We start from the raw sequence: 15,992 nt of genomic DNA, 5'->3' as shown, positions 1-15,992 counted from the left end.
AGCCATCCTAGCAAATATAGAAGGGGTTGATGGACATATGAAAGAAGTATACCAAAATGTTCATGGTGGTTATAGCTGCGTCATGGTATTTAAGGATTTGTATTCTCTACTTTTATGTATGTTTGAAATTATTAATAATAAACAGTTTTTTAAATCCTCCCTATCCTTATTTGTTTTTAGATTGCTTGATCTGTTGATTCCTGAAAAAGGTGTGTTAAAGTTTCCAACTATGTTTGTTTTTCTAATACTGTTTACTTGATATGTTTTGAACCCATGTGACTGGGTACATAAAATTTTACTAAGTTTAATTTCCCATATCTGTTTCTAATATTACCATACTAATTTTATTGCTATTATTTTGGTATATTTTTCCATATCTGTTTTCTTTCTTTCAGAGTATTTTTTCTTGTGAAATAAAACTCACGTATGGAAACATAAAACATGTAAGAAAAACAGATAAAATTTCTATAAAATTGAAAACGCAGACATTACTTAAGCCATATTCTTTGACCATGGTGCAGTCATTTTATAAAATAATAGTTGGAAAAAAGACAAAGAAATAATAATAAGCTTCTATTTTTATAACTTCTAAATAACTTCTCCTAAATAACTCATGGCTTTGAAAGGAAACCAAAACTGAAATGATAAACCACTTAGAAAGGACAGTGGAACATTATATTTCAAAACTGATGGGATGTGCCAAAAGTGTAGAACAAAGAAGATTTATAGTGTTAGAGAACAAGAAAGTACAAAAATAAATTGAGTATTAAACCCAATTTATAACTTCTAGAACTGACCACTATCTACATTGGGGATAGTAATCACTTCTTTGCTTTTCTTTTATAATTTTACCACCTGTGTGTGTATATACATCCCTAAGCACTATCCTTTTTTTTTTTTTTTTGAAGTATAGTTGACATACAATTTTATATTAGTTTCCAGGGTACAACTTATTGATTCAGTAACTCCATATATTTATTAGTCTGTCACCATAGGACATTGGTGCAATATTATTGACAGTATTCCCTCTCCTGTACTTTTCATTTCTGTTATTTATTTTATTACTGGAATTTGTACCTCTTAATAACCCCTTTGTCAATACTATACTACACTGTATTATACCTGAACACTATACTTTTGTTTGGCTTGTTTTAAACTTCATAAAAAGGGCATTCTATAGTATTGATACATTTTCTTCCTCTACTGATTTGAAAGTTATACATTCATTTTTAAAAATATATTTGCTGGGATCCCTGGGTGGTGCAGCAGTTTAGCGCCTGCCTTTGGCCCAGGGCGTGATCCTGGAGACCTGGGATCGAATCCCACGTCGGGCTCCCGGTGCATGGAGCCTGCTTCTCCCTCTGCCTGTGTCTCTGCCTCTGTCTCTCTCTCTCTCTCTCTCTCTCTCTCTGTGTGACTATCATAAATTTAAAAAAAAAATTAAAAAAATAACTATATTTGCTTAGTTTTTTATTATGGAAATTTTCAAATGTAAACAAACAGATTGGTATAATTAAACCAATTTATATATCACTCAGTTTTAATCCTCATTGATACTTGGTCAGTGTTGTTTCATTCATATCTTTACCTACTCTCCCAACCCTTATCTTTTTAAAAAATATTTATTTATTTATTCATGAGAGACACAGAGAGAGGCAGAGACACAGGCAGAGGGAGAAGCAGGCTCCATGCAGGGAGCCTGATGTGGGACTTGATCCTGGGACCCCAGGATCACACCCTGGGCTGAAGGCAGTGCTAAACCACTGAGCCACCCAGGGATTCCCCCCTTGATTATTTTGATGAAGTATTTCTGTTCTTTTCCTGCTTATAATAGGAATTACAGTATTTTCAGTGTCTCAAAATCTGTTAATAATCTTTTTTCCTCCTGGATAATAAGACTTTTGAACACAGAGAACAGAACTCTTTCAACAATGTTTATAGTTTTCAGAATATAAGCTTTGCACTTATTTTCTAACATTTTCTTCTTTCTGATGCAATTATAAATGGAATTGTGTTCCTAAATTAATTTTTGGATAGTTCATTGAAAGTATATAGAAATGCAAGTGGGGGCACCTGGCGGGCTCAGTAGATAGAGCATGTGACTCTTGATCTTAGGGTTGTGAGTTCAAGCCCCAGGTCGGATGTAGAGCTTACTTAAAAAAAAAAAAAAGCAATTGATTTTTATATAGTGATCTTATACCCTGAAAACTTACTGAATTCACTTATTAATTCTAATAGTTTTTTAGGAGATTCCTTAGGATTTTTTGTCTATAAGATCATGTCATTTGCACATAGAGATTGTTTTGCTTCTTCAGACATCTTTCCTAGGGGAAAGCATCTATTTTTTTACCCTTAAGTATGTCAGATTTTTTCGTAGATGCCCTTTATCAGATTGCAGTAGTTCCCTTCTATTTTTTAGCTTGTTGAGTCCTTTTTTATCAAAAGTGTTTAAATTCATGATACTGAACTTTGCTAAATGCTTTTGATATACTCATATTTTTGAAGACTTTTGTGTTTATATTAATGAGTGATATTGGTCCTATGGTTTTTTCATGGTGTTTTTGTCTGGTTTAGGTATTGGATTACTATTGGCCCAATAAAATGAGTGCTTCTTCCTATTTTATTAAGTTTATTTGGATTGGTATTAATTCTTATTTAACTGTTGGTAGAATCTACTTGTGAACAATTTGGGCCTGTGCTTATCTTTGTGGGATGCTTTTTAATTTCTTTAATTCTCTGTACTCGTTGGTCTATTCAGATGTTCTATTACTACTTGAGTCCTTTTCCGTAGCTTTCATCTTTCTAGGAATTTGTCCATTTCATCTTGTTAGCATACAATTTTTCATATTACCTCATTATTCCCTTTATTTCTTTAGCTCTTGGGGCTTTTTCAAATTATTTTGGGGTGTTATTTTCCCTTCTTGCATCCAGTTGGCTTTTTTTTAGGGCTTCTTCACAACTTTTGTCAGCTGACCCTTTGTTATCTTGCATCACTTCTGTGTCTCTACTTAAAATATCTTTGTGCTACTTAATGGATTTAGGGGTAAGTGTAGGTTGATGGAGGTTCTCAGTCTGATTGTCATCCAGATGTAATTCCATCGCTTTAATTCTTGGAAATTAACATTCTTTAATTTCTTATTGTAGTATTCATTGTTTCAAACAATTTGATGGTAAAAATAATCAAGTCTTTCTTTTTAAACTGTTCAGACTTTACTCAGAACAAATGTTTATTTGTATTACTGATTTGCATTTGCTTGATATAGTTTCAGAAGCCCTACGGATGACAACTACTAGCCCAACTGCCAATACTACTGGTACTGTTACTACTTCCTCTACCACTGTGGGTGCAGTTAAACAAGAACCCCCCTACTCTACTTCATCTGCAGTAAATATCCTGGAAAATGTAAATCCTACAGAACCCTCAAAACCTTGTGAACTTGATGGTCTTCCTTCAGACCAGTTTGCAAAAGGACAGGACACTGTTGCCATAGAAGGTTTTACAGATGAGGAAAACACAGAAAGTGGAGGAGAAGGCCAATACAGAGAGCGTGATGAATTTGTGGTAAAGATAGAAGACATAGAGACTTTTAAGGTGATTTGAATGTTCACAAGTTTTAAAGGTCATAGTTGAGTGGGCATGCCCTATAATAAGCCTTCATAATGACTTTAATAGTATAATCTAACTTGAATTGCAAAAAGTATATTTTGATGATTATTATAAGTCATAATTGTTAAATAATAAAATCAAACTAGCAGATATCAGATTTTTTGAAAAAGAAAACAGCTTAAAATAGTTTTGACTTATATCTGAGATTTACATGTTTCTGACTAGTCAATATGCTGCATTTAGGTACTAGTAATTGAGTAGTTTTAAAATCTTAATTTTTTTCAAGGCTCCCAACTAAATTAAATTTAAAAATGATTTTTAAATTTAAATGTTTAAAGAAAACAAGAATATGATGTAAACATAAAATTGACTTATTTTCATAATTGCAGGTTGTGGAACTATAGGTAGAATGTCAAATTTCATACTAAGAAATTTTAGCTGTTTAAAAAAATAGGTTTGGGGGGCGGATTTGTTTCCTTGCTTTTGATTTTTGTAACTGGGGCAGAGAGAAATGGCATTGAAAGTACGTAACCTCAAATTACCTCTATGCCTTCCATTCATAATTTTTTTTTAAGATTTTATTTTATTTATTCATGAGAGGCACAGCGAGAGAGAGATGCAGAAACACAGGCAGAGGGAGAAGCAGACTCCATGCAGGGAGCCCAATGCGGACTTGATCCCAAATCTCCAGGATCATGCCCTAGGCTGAAGGCGGTGCTAAACCGCTGGGCCACCAGGGCTGCCCAACCTTCCGTTCATAATTACGACTATTAATATTTTAGCGTATTTGCTTCTGATCTTTTTGAATACATAAGTGCCCTTGTAAAATTATATCAATAATGTATGACAATATCATTAGAGGAAACTTCACAATAGTTACACAAAAGGATAATGAGCTACCATGCATATTGGTGTCCTCCCTATTTCTGGAAGAATTTTAGCAGAGACTTAATAGCCAGCTTATAAGAATTGTTGCAAAAGTTCAGCTAGGTAAAAAACAAAAGTTTAGCCAGATAAGTCTTTAATTTTCCTTTCAGCTCTATGATTCTATAAATCCAGAATTTGTTGTCAGTTTTTTATAAATGTAATTAATTCTATATATTACAGGAGGCTTTAAAAACAGGAAAAGAACCCCCGGCTATTTGGAAAGTACAAAAAGCTTTATTACAGAAGTTTGTTCCTGAAATTCGAGATGGACAAAGAGAATTTGCTGCTACCAATAGTGTAAGTAAAATCTTCTTTACATTAGTCTTCCTTTCTTTATCTTTCTTTCTTTTTTTCTTCAAAATAATGATCCTGGGGAAAATACAGAATCATTTACATGTAATTTATGTTTCTAATATAAAATAGCATAATATTTGATATATGATACTCGTCTGATTTTGTTACAATCAGTATATAAATACCAGCTTCTTAAAATTAAGACACTTTCTACTAGCTTTTTTTTTTTTAAAGAATTGTTATTAGCCTATGAAAAGTTCATATGGGCTTAGAGGTTATATTGTATTGATCATTCTGTCAAACATTTTGATTTACCAAAAAACTTATAGAAATGATTCTTTTGTACTTATATAGTTACTCAATAGCATTGAGTAAGTAAGCATTTGGTGATTAGCTGAATAAGATTGCTTCTATGTGTGGGCTTGCAGTTCAGAAGAAGCCTGAGGTCATTTTTATTTTGAGAGTAAAAAGTAGCCTGGCTAGAGTTGCATTTGAAAAACCTAAAGGATGCAATGTGTAATAGTCAAGCCAACAAATATTTTATGTATAGAATGTATAAGTATATAATTCAGAGTGTTTCCTTCCTTAGTACCTTGGGTATTTTGGAGATGCAAAGAGTAAATACAAAAAGATATATGTAAAGTTCATTGAAAACACAAACAAAAAGGAATATGTCAGAGTGTGTTCCAAAAAGCCGAGAAGTAAGCCTTCACAAACTATCAGGTATTTACTTTTGTGTGTAATACATTTAAATAGCATTTATTGGAAGACTTGTTTTTGGCAATGTGATTTTTTTTTTTAAGTTTATTTTTTTTTTTTAGTAATCCCTATACCCAATGTGAGGGTCAAACCCATGACCCCAGATCAGGAGTCATACATTCCTCCTTCTGAACCAGCCAGGTACACAGGCAATGTTTTGTATAAAGAATGAGATCAGGGCAGCCCGGGTGGCTCAGCAGTATAGCGCCACCTTCAGCCCAGGGCGTGATCCTGGAGACCCAGGATCGAGTCCCATGTTGGCCTCCCTGCATGGAGCCTGCTTCTCCCTCTGCATGTGTCTCTGCCTCTCTCTCTCTCTCTCTCTCTCTCTCTCTCTCTCTCTGTGTGTGTGTGTGTGTGTGTGTCTCTCATGAATAAATAAATTGAATCTTAAAAAAAAAATGAGATCAATTGAAGAGCCTGATTATTTTTCATATATATAAGTCTGAAAATTCATGCCTTTAATAAGTGATTCCTTTTGAAGTAATGAGATAGGAGCTATAAATTACAGCCCATGACTATCTGTGGTGGGATGGATACTCTTTTCTTTCCCAGAGTCCTTTTGGTGTCACCCTAATATAGTGGAGGGGGGAGGGATGGATGAGTTTATTTATTTATGATAGACACACAGAGAGAGAGAGAGAGAGAGAGAGAGAGAGAGAGAGAGAGAGGCAGAAACATAGGCAGAGGGAGAAGCAGGCTTCATGCCGGGAGCCCGATGTGGCACTCAATCCTGGGACTCCAGGATCGCGCCCTGGGCCAAAGGCAGGCACCAAACCGCTGAGCCACCCAGGGATCCCAAAACATCAAATTTTTAAATGAAATAAATTTTGAGAAAAAATTGTAAGACCTCTATTACTAAGCAGGTGTACAATAGAATTATCATATTAATTAATGTAATTCTGGATTGTCTGGAACACAAACCTGGAAGACAACTGACCTAGCCACAATCCTGTGATCTGTATGGGGAAAGAGGTATGACCCTAGATATTCAGTCTAGTGCTAGCAAGGTCTAGTTTGGTTAAGATTCCAACTTACCAGAAGCAGTGCACCTTTTTTTCTTATGAGGAGATCTTATCCACTCATATCTCCAGAACTAACACAGCAAATCTTGAGGGGCTCTAGGACAGACAGTTTGGTCTCCACATCAGAACCTGGTTCCACCAGAGCCTATGAGGGTTTCAGATGCTCAGAGCTAGATGTGGCTCTCAAGAATATATTATGCATTATTTCCCAAAGCCTTTGATCACTGGTTGTACAGCCTCATCTGCAGGAAAATGAGTTCATAAACGGGGAGAAGGAGTGAGAAGAGAGAAATAGAGATTAGATTAATAGTCCTTTAATAACTGAATATTGAATGTCAGTGGTTAGAGTGTATATGAAGAGTATTTGGGAGAGGACTCATCATTGAAGATATATAAGACTTGGACTTTATTTTTGAGGCATTGGTGATGTAATTAAATACACTTTTCTTCACTACTGGTACTCGTTTTTGGTCTAATTTTAATTTGACAAGATTTCAGTGTGTTAATGAGGTTGTTTGTAACATTGCAGAACTGTTCAGGTTAAGCCAAGTAGTAGCAGTAAAACTTCTGATCCTCCAGCACCAAAAACTACAACAACAAAAGCCCCTTCCGCGAAACCCAAAGTTAAACAGCTGAAAGTAAAGGCTGAGCCACCACCAAAGAAACGGAAGAAATGGAAAGAAGAGTTTTCATCCTCCCAATCTGACTCCTCTCCTGAGATCCATTCTAGTAGTAGTGATGATGAGGGTAAGTTCTCCATGAAATGACTTCCCTGATAACTTTGGATTATCTACATGAACAGAGAGAAGCAACGATGCTCACAATTCAAAATTGTTTTATTTTTCAGGGGATTTACCAATCTAATTAAGTTCTGCCTAGGCTTTTATAAAAATAAATTCAAAAAATAAATACATACATAACAAACACAAAGTCACATTCCCTGACCACTAATAGAAAGCACAATTTGCCCACACATACAGTCTTATTGTAAAACAGAAAAAGCAATGAACTCAAAGAAGACAGTTGGGAGTTCTTTTTTTTTTTCCTTAAAGATTTATTTATTTATTTATGATAGACATAGAGAGAGAGAGGCAGAGACAACACAGGATGAGGGAGAAGCAGGCTCCATGCCGGGAGCCCAACGCGGGACTCAATCCTGGGACTCCAGGACAGCGCCCTGGGCCAAAGGCAGGCGCCAAACCGCTGAGCCACCCAGGGATCCCCGACAGTTGGGAGTTCTAATCATAGTAATGCCAGTTAGCTCTTCTCTTTGGGTAGGATGGGGGATTAGATCAGATGACTTATAGTAAGAATCCTATTGGGGACACCTGAGTGGCTCAGCGGTTAAGCCCTTGGAGTCCCAGGATTGAGTTCCCTGCATGGAGCCTGCTTATCCCTCTGCCTATGTCCCTGTCTCTCTCTCTCTCTGTCTCTCATGAATAAATATATACCATTTTAAAAAAAGAAAGAATCCTGTTGTTCTAAACTTCCAAGTCCATGTTTATGCTAGAAGAAAAGAGTAAAATGAACCTAGGAAGCAGCAACTCTGAAACTAGTTAATAATAATATACTGTATACTTCTGTGTATATGGAATATGCTTATTAATTATAATATATCACATACTGCTGTGTATCTGCCATTAGCCAACCAGCTGTCCTTGACTATGTAGGCACACTAGGAACACTTCTCTGTGCCTTGGTTTTCTTTTTTTTTTTTTTTTTTAAGATTTTATTTATTTATTTGTGAGAAAGAGAAAGGCAGAGATAAAAGCAGGCTCCCTGCGGGGAAGCCTGATATGGGACTCGATCCCTGAACCCTGGGATCATGACATGAGCCAAGGCAGACGCTCCACCACTGAGCCTCCCAGGTGCCCCTGTTTCCTCTTATAAAATGAAAAGGTTGAAATATACCAGCAGTTATCAAACTTTCTGACCTCAGAACACTTTTTTATTACTCTTAAAAGTGTTGAAGACACCAAAGAGCATTTTTGTAGGCTGGATGTAGATATAGATGTAGATGTAGGTATAGACGTATTTACTTTATTAGAAACTAAACCTGAGATAGTTGTGAAACATAATACACCCACATACAATCCATTAGACATCAGGCGTTGTTGTGTAATACATGCAAGAAACATCAAACAGTTCAGTCTAGGGCAAAGGTTTGCAAACTGCGGCCAATGAGCCAAACCTGATCAGCAGTGGCAGCCTATTCTTATAAATAAGGTTTTAACTGGAACATGGATTCATTTACATATTTTCAAATAGTTGCTGTTCTACCACAGTGGCAGATTTTTGAGTCGTTGCGACAGAGAGCATATGACCATTAAAGCCTTGAATATATGCCACCTGGCCCTTTTCAGAAAAGGTTTGGTGACTCGACTTCTAGAGCATAGAGTTAAAGGAAGACCAAAAAAGATGAAAGGATGATGGACGGCCATGTGTGCCAAGTTAAAGCTAAAAGCCTGGGGGCACCTGGGTGGCTCAGGTAGTTAAGTGTCTGCCTTGCGCTCAGGTTATGATTTCAGGGTCCTAGGATTGAGCTCCACAGTGTCTCTCATGAATAAATAAATAAAATCTTTATAAATAAATAAATTTTTTTATTTTTTAAGATTTTATTTATTTATTCATGACAGACACAGGCAGAGACACAGGCAGAGGGAGAAGCAGGCTCCATGCAGGGAGCTTGACATGGGACCCAATACCAGGTCTCCAGGATGACACCCCAAGCCGAAGGCAGCGCTAAACCTCTGAGCCACCGGGGCTGCCCTGTTTTTAAAAGCTACTTAGAAAGTATGCAAATCAGAATTTATCGAGAAATCAGTGCTTTGAGTATGTGTGGAAGGCAATATAAGTAATCTCTGCAGTTAGCATTCCTGCCTACTGCTTAGAATGGAGTAGTTTGGATTCTGAATTTGCACACAATTTATACCGCTTCTTCAAAGGACATTCAAGATAAAATTTTTCTTTATTGGTATTTTGAGTTGCCACTAGGTGTCACTAGTAGGTAAGCATTTTTAGTTTTTAAAAAGTCAAATATTAATAAACATAGATTTATAGGCTGGTGGTTTTCAAAACTATTTTGTTTTAAGAGACTTTTTTATAATCTTCAGATTTATTGAGAATTCCAAAACACTTGTGTTTTTGTGGGCTTTACCTATTGATATTTACCGAATATCAATTAAAATAAATTTTTAAAAATATTTATTGAAAATAAACCCATTACATGTTAGTATTTCTTTTTTTTATTTTTTTATTTTTTTAATTTTTTGTTTATTTATGATAGTCAGAGAGAGAGAGAGAGAGAGAGAGAGGCAGAGACATAGGCAGAGGGAGAAGCAGGCTCCATGCACCGGGAGCCCGACGTGGGACTCGATCCTGGGTCTCCAGGATCACGCCCTGGGCCAAAGGCAGGCGCCAAACCGCTGCGCCACCCAGGGATCCCCATGTTAGTATTTCTTTTTTTTTTTTTTTCCATGTTAGTATTTCTTAAACAATAATTGTATTTTCCTAAATTCACAGTAGTTAGAAGAGTAGCATTTTCATATTTGCTTCTACATGTATTATTTCGGCTAAAATATAAAAGGAAACCCAGCCTTGGGGCGCCTGGGTGGCTCAGTCAGTTAAGTGTCTGATCCCTGGGGGTTCTGGGATCCAGCCCCGTGGCAGGCTCCCTGCGCAGTGGGGGGTCTGCTTCTTTCTCTGTGTCCCCTCCCTGCTCCCATGCTTTCTCATTCTCTCTCTCAAATAAATAAAGTGGTTTGTTTTTTGTTTTGTTTTGTTTTTAAAGAAAGAAGAAAACTCAGCCTTAGATAGATTTGTAGTTGGGAAAGGGAAGAATATTTTAATTTTCAAGCAAATATGGATATTTTTATTTGATACTCAGTAAGTTTTTTATTTTATAAACTTGACAAGTGGTAGTTTCTTCATCTTTTCATGCTTGTTACGTTAAAATCTATTGGTTTTATCCCTTGAATGTGTCTTTAATTCATGAATGATTTTATAACATTATCCATTAGTCATGTGAAAATAATCTGTTAGTTCATTCATGTACATATTTGATTTCGCTTTTTTCCACATTTAAAGCAATTGTGGTAAAATACATAGAACATAAAATTTGCTGTTACAACAATTTTTGAGTTAGAATTCAGTATTAAAGAATTATATTCACACTGTTGTGCAACTATCACAACTATTGATTTGCAAAACATTTGCATCATACCAAACAGAAACTTTGTAACCATTAAGCAATAATTCCCCATTCTCTTTCGTTGCTTGTAATCTCAACGCTACTGTTTCCATGATTTTGCCTACTCTAAATATCTCATATAAATGTGCCTGTCTTATTTCACTTAACATGATGTTTTCAAGGTTCATTCATGTTACAGCATGTTTTCACATTTATTGCTTTTTATCGCTGAATGCTATTCCATTATAAGTATATCCATTGCATGTTCACTTTATCTTTTCATCTATTGATGGACACGAATTGATTCCACCTTTTGGCTATTGTAAATAATGCTGCAATGAACATCAGTGAACATTGGCATACAAATATCTGCCTGCATCCTTTTTTCAGTTCTTTGGGTATATACCTAGGAGTAGAATTGCCAAATCATGATAATTATATGTTTAGCTTTTTGAGGCTCTACCAAACTATTTTCTACAGTGGTTGCACCATTTTACATTCCCATCAGCAATGCATGGGGTTCCAATTTCTTCACATCCTCACCAACACTTGTTATTTTGTGGTTTTGGTGTGTTGTTCTTTATTGTAGCCATCCTAATGGGTATAAAGTGGTATCTCATTGAAGTTTTGATTTGTATTTTCCTAACAAATAATGATGTTGAACATCTTTTCAAGTGCTTATTGGCCATTTCCTTATCTTCTTTGGAGAAATGTCCATTCAAATCTTTTGCCCATTTTTTAATTGGATCATTTTTCCTTTTGTTCTTGGGAGTTATTTGTATAAACTAGATTTTAAACCCTTATCAGATACATGATTTGGAAATATTTTATTCTGTTCTGTAGGTTGATATTTCACTTTTGATAATGTCCATTGATGGCACAAAAAGTTGAAATTCTTTTTTTAGTATTTTATTTATTCATGAGAGACACACAGAGAGAGGCAGAGATGTAGGCAGAGGGATAAGCAGGCTCATTGCAAGGAGCCCAATGTGTGACTCAAGCCCAGACCCTGGGATCATGCCCTGAGCCGAAGGCAGACACTCAACCATTGAGCCATCCAGGCGTCCCAAAAATTTGAAATTCTAATGAAGCCAAATTTATCTATTTTTTTCTTCTATTGCTTAGATTTTTTTTTTTAAGATTTTATTTTTTCAGAGAGAGAGAGAGGCAAAGTCATAGGCAGAGGGAGAGGCAGGCTCCATGCAGGGAGCCTGACATGGAACTCAATCCCGGGTCTCTAGGATCACATCCCGGGCTGCAGGCGGCTCTAAACCACTATGCCCCCAGGGCTGCCCTATCACTTAGACTTTTGGTGTTATATTTAGAATTCATTGCTAAATACAGGGTCATGAAGATTTACCCCTATATTTTCTTCTAAGAGTTTCATGATTTTATTTTATTTTTTAAGATTTTATTTATTCATGAGAGACACAGAGAGAGAGAGGCGGAGACATAGGCAGAGGGAGAAGCAGGCTCCATCCAGGGAGCCCGATGCAGGACTCGATCCCCCGTCTCCAGGTTCAGGCCCTGGGCTGAAGGCAGCACTAAACTGCTGAGCCACCCAGGCTGCCCAAGTTTCATGATTTTAGCTCTTATATTTAGGTCATACATTTTTACAGTATCAAAAAATAACACTTATTAATGCTACCACCGATTTCATCAGTGAACTCCTTAAGTTTTGGGATGTTGTCAGGCTTATCGTGGTTGATACATGTTTTTCTGAATTCTAATTTTCATTTGAAACCTCAAATTTATCATTGGCACCAAATGCTGTCAGTTGTTTTTATGAATGACAGGTTTACTTCATTAATTTTTTTAAGAATACCAAGTCTGCATAGGCATAGTGTGTGTGTCAATCATACTTTTAAATGAAAATGATGTCCCATGGGGAGAAAAGTAGCTAGTTCATCTTGTAATTCAAAAAATTGCATGGATGTTCTTTTTAGAGATAACCATCATACCTTCATAATAGAAGTGCTTTATGTATATCTCTCATCACACAGAATATTAAGACATTTACTCAGTAGTAAAGATTTAGTAGTTAACAATTTTTACTGCTTTATCAAACAATTCTTTTTTGTTTTTATTTTTGATTTTTTTAAGTAACCACTACCCGACATGGAGCTCAAACTCAAAGCCTCAACCTCAAAAGTTGCCTGTTCCACCAAATGAGCCAGCCAGGTGTCCCAAGGACTATCCTTAAGTGAAACTGGCTTTTTTTCCCCTTTAAAATATGTGGCAGTGAGATGGCAAAGTATATGACTACTAGTATGATTTGGTTTCATGGCCTTGATTGACGCTAAGGTACCAGCAATTTTACCCATCATTTTTATAAAGGTGAACAGAGTAAAAATGATACATAACATTTAATACTTTTATGAAAATAATTTTGAAATCAGTAAAAGGATTTTAGGGAAACCCCAAAAGATCCTTGGACCATACTTTAAGAACTGCGATTAAAGACTATGATAGGGGACAGCCTGGGTGGCTCCACAGTTTGGCGCCTGCCTTTGGCCCAGGGCGTAATCCTGGAGTCCTGGGATCGAGTCCCACATCGGGCTCCCTCTGTGGAGCCTGCTTCTCCCTCTGCCTGTGTCTCTGTGTCTCTCTGTGTGTCTCTCATGAATAAATAAATAAATAAGTCTTTTTTTTTAAAAAATAAAGATTATGATAATAGTTTGTTAATAAAAAAAATGCAACCAAGCAAATTTTTAAAGACGTAATTGGCTTTATTATTTGATTCATGGATCAGTCGCATCCCATCTAGCAGGTGGAGGGGAATTCCAAAGGGCTACAGAGAAGAAAAGGTTTTTAAAGGTTGAGAGAGAGTGGAAAAAATTAAATTATTAGCAAAGTATTCCGTTGTTTTAAGCAAGGTCACCCTCCTAAGATGGAATGAAATGGGTCTATCAATAAATTTCCTAGTGCTGACCAGGAAATTCCCATGTTGACTGGTTAAAGGTTACATTTCTGGGGGCTTAGAACTATAGTTAGGTTAGGTATTTAAATCTTGACTTACTTATTAAAAAAAAAAATCTTACTGAGTTAGGGCCTTAGCCTTAGTGATACCATTTTGGACCTGTGGTTCTTTCTTCCTTTTTTTTTTTTTTTTTTTTTGACAACTTATGTATTTGAATGAAAAAAAGTAAAAATTGAGACTTTTCTAATCTTGTTTTTGCCATTGAATTTGAGTGAAATTTTCTGTTTATGGGATGTTTTATATTTTTTTAAAATCTTGCATAAGCCTTGGCTCTAGGCCAGAATTTTACACAATTTAAGTGCAGAAGTAAAAAAGAGATAGCTATATATTTACTTAGATATTTTATGATTTCTTAGATTTAGGGAAATCATCAGTTTTTGAGTCACACAGCCTGGTGGCAGATATTTGTGGTGGTGCCGGGAAGAAACAGGTTCTATGGGGCTGACATTTGCAAATGCTGAGCTGGTATTGGGCATCAGAGTTACCTGGGAAATATAATATTTAAGCTTTATTATTACTGTTCCCACCCCCTATCCACCAAAAGATCTGTTTTAATAAGTCCAGCAATCTGGGTTCTTTCTTTTGTTTTGTTTTGTTTTACAAAGCTCTCTAGGGCAGCCCCAGTAGCGCAGCGGTTTAGCGCCACCTGCACCAGGGCGTGATCCTGGAGACCCGGGATCGAGTCCCACGTCGGGCTCCCTGTATGGAGCCTGCTTCTCCCTCTGCCTGTGTCTCTGCCTCTCTCTCTCTTTCTCTCTTTGTGTGTGTCTCTATGAATGAGTAAATAAAATCTTAAAAAAAAAAATTAAAAAGCTCTCTAGTGATTGTGATGTACAAAGCTTTGAGAATCTCTAACCTGGGGTGTTTTTAAAAACCGAATGGGCAAAACTTGAATTTGAAGAAATTCTATGTACAACCATTTATCTGCTTGTAGGCTCTTGGTATAAACAAAAGTTTTTAAAAGTTACCAGAAAGGATATTTATGTTTTCTTTTTACTTTCCCAGAATTTGATCCTCCAGCTCCCTTTGTCACTCGTTTTTTGAACACAAGAGCGATGAAGGAAACCTTTAAGAGCTACATGGAATTGCTTGTTAGCATTGCTTTGGACCCTGACACGATGCAAGCCTTAGAGAAGAGCAATGGTACAGTCCACTAAGTAGTACTTTCTTGGTAGTACTTTATGGATCTTCTTGATTCTTGTTCGTTGGTTACATGGTTAATATATGAATTTTGTGATATCTGTACATTGTCAATTCACAAATTCATGCTTTGATTCTATAAAGTAGTCCTGTCATTTCATGAATTGTCTATACTTGAACAACTCTATATTGAATGTATTTTTATTGATTTCTACTCATGGAAAAATTCTGTAACTACCCACAAGTCTTCACTAAATTACATGCAAGGTCCAGATGTCAGTATATTCTGCTTTCTAGTAATTGGAAAGATGAACCAGATAATAATGGTATAAAGATTAAAATCATACATTTGTGTCTAGTAAAAGATACATTACATAATTATTTTCTAATCAACTAATAGTAAAATAATTCATGTATTGTTATTAATATTAACAAAATTAATATTATTCCTTTATACTCTTCCTTTAGTAACTTTTTTTTACAGTAAAATAGATGAAATTAATATATGAAATAAACTGGTGATTCATGTATTTAGTGTTGCTCACTAATGTTTATCCCTCAGCTATTATGGCATTCACCAAGGACACTTAAAATAAAGGAATAAAAGGATTAATGAGCAGTTTCCATTACCCTTCTATCAATGAATTGTATGCATGTATGAACAAAAGATAGTAAAGAAAAATCACTAACAATACACTTCAACAGCAGTGCCTCATAGTACATATTTTATTTCTACATACTTGGATATACATTATTCTGTTTTAATCCCGAAACAATTCAGATAGCCATTTTGTAGATGAAGACCCTGAGGCTTATAGAAGATAAGTGACTTGCTTAAGAGCCTACAATTTACAAGTAGCCGAGAAAGGATTCAAATCCAAGGTCTAATTTCTGGTCCATCCTATTTTTGACCATATAATCAGAGACTGTAATCTGTAAGTCAGTCTTATTTTTTTAAAGATTTTATTTATTTATTCATGAGAGATACAGAGAGAGAGAGGCAGAGACATAGGCAGAGGGAGAATCAGGCTCCCTGCAGGGATTCTGATGAGGGACTTGATCCCGGGACCC

At 35.9% G+C, this 15,992-nt stretch overlaps 1 protein-coding gene across 4 annotated transcripts in view; it reads left to right on the top strand.

Annotated features, from left to right (window-relative positions):
• Positions 1-15,992, top strand: part of QSER1 (glutamine and serine rich 1) — a 71,086-nt gene that overhangs the window by 45,500 nt on the left and 9,594 nt on the right. For all 4 annotated transcript variants that reach the window (XM_055300972.1, XM_055300971.1, XM_055300969.1 and 1 more), the window contains 5 exons: positions 3,264-3,592; positions 4,715-4,831; positions 5,418-5,551; positions 7,142-7,359; positions 14,787-14,924. In XM_055300972.1, the coding sequence (XP_055156947.1) occupies positions 3,264-3,592; positions 4,715-4,831; positions 5,418-5,551; positions 7,142-7,359; positions 14,787-14,924 (936 nt within the window). The remainder of the gene's footprint in view (positions 1-3,263; positions 3,593-4,714; positions 4,832-5,417; positions 5,552-7,141; positions 7,360-14,786; positions 14,925-15,992) is intronic.

Source organism: Nyctereutes procyonoides, unplaced genomic scaffold (genome assembly GCF_905146905.1).
Source record: "Nyctereutes procyonoides isolate TBG_1078 unplaced genomic scaffold, NYPRO_anot_genome, whole genome shotgun sequence".
Lineage (NCBI taxonomy): Eukaryota > Metazoa > Chordata > Mammalia > Carnivora > Canidae > Nyctereutes > Nyctereutes procyonoides.
This window is presented reverse-complemented; position numbering and strand designations above follow the sequence as displayed.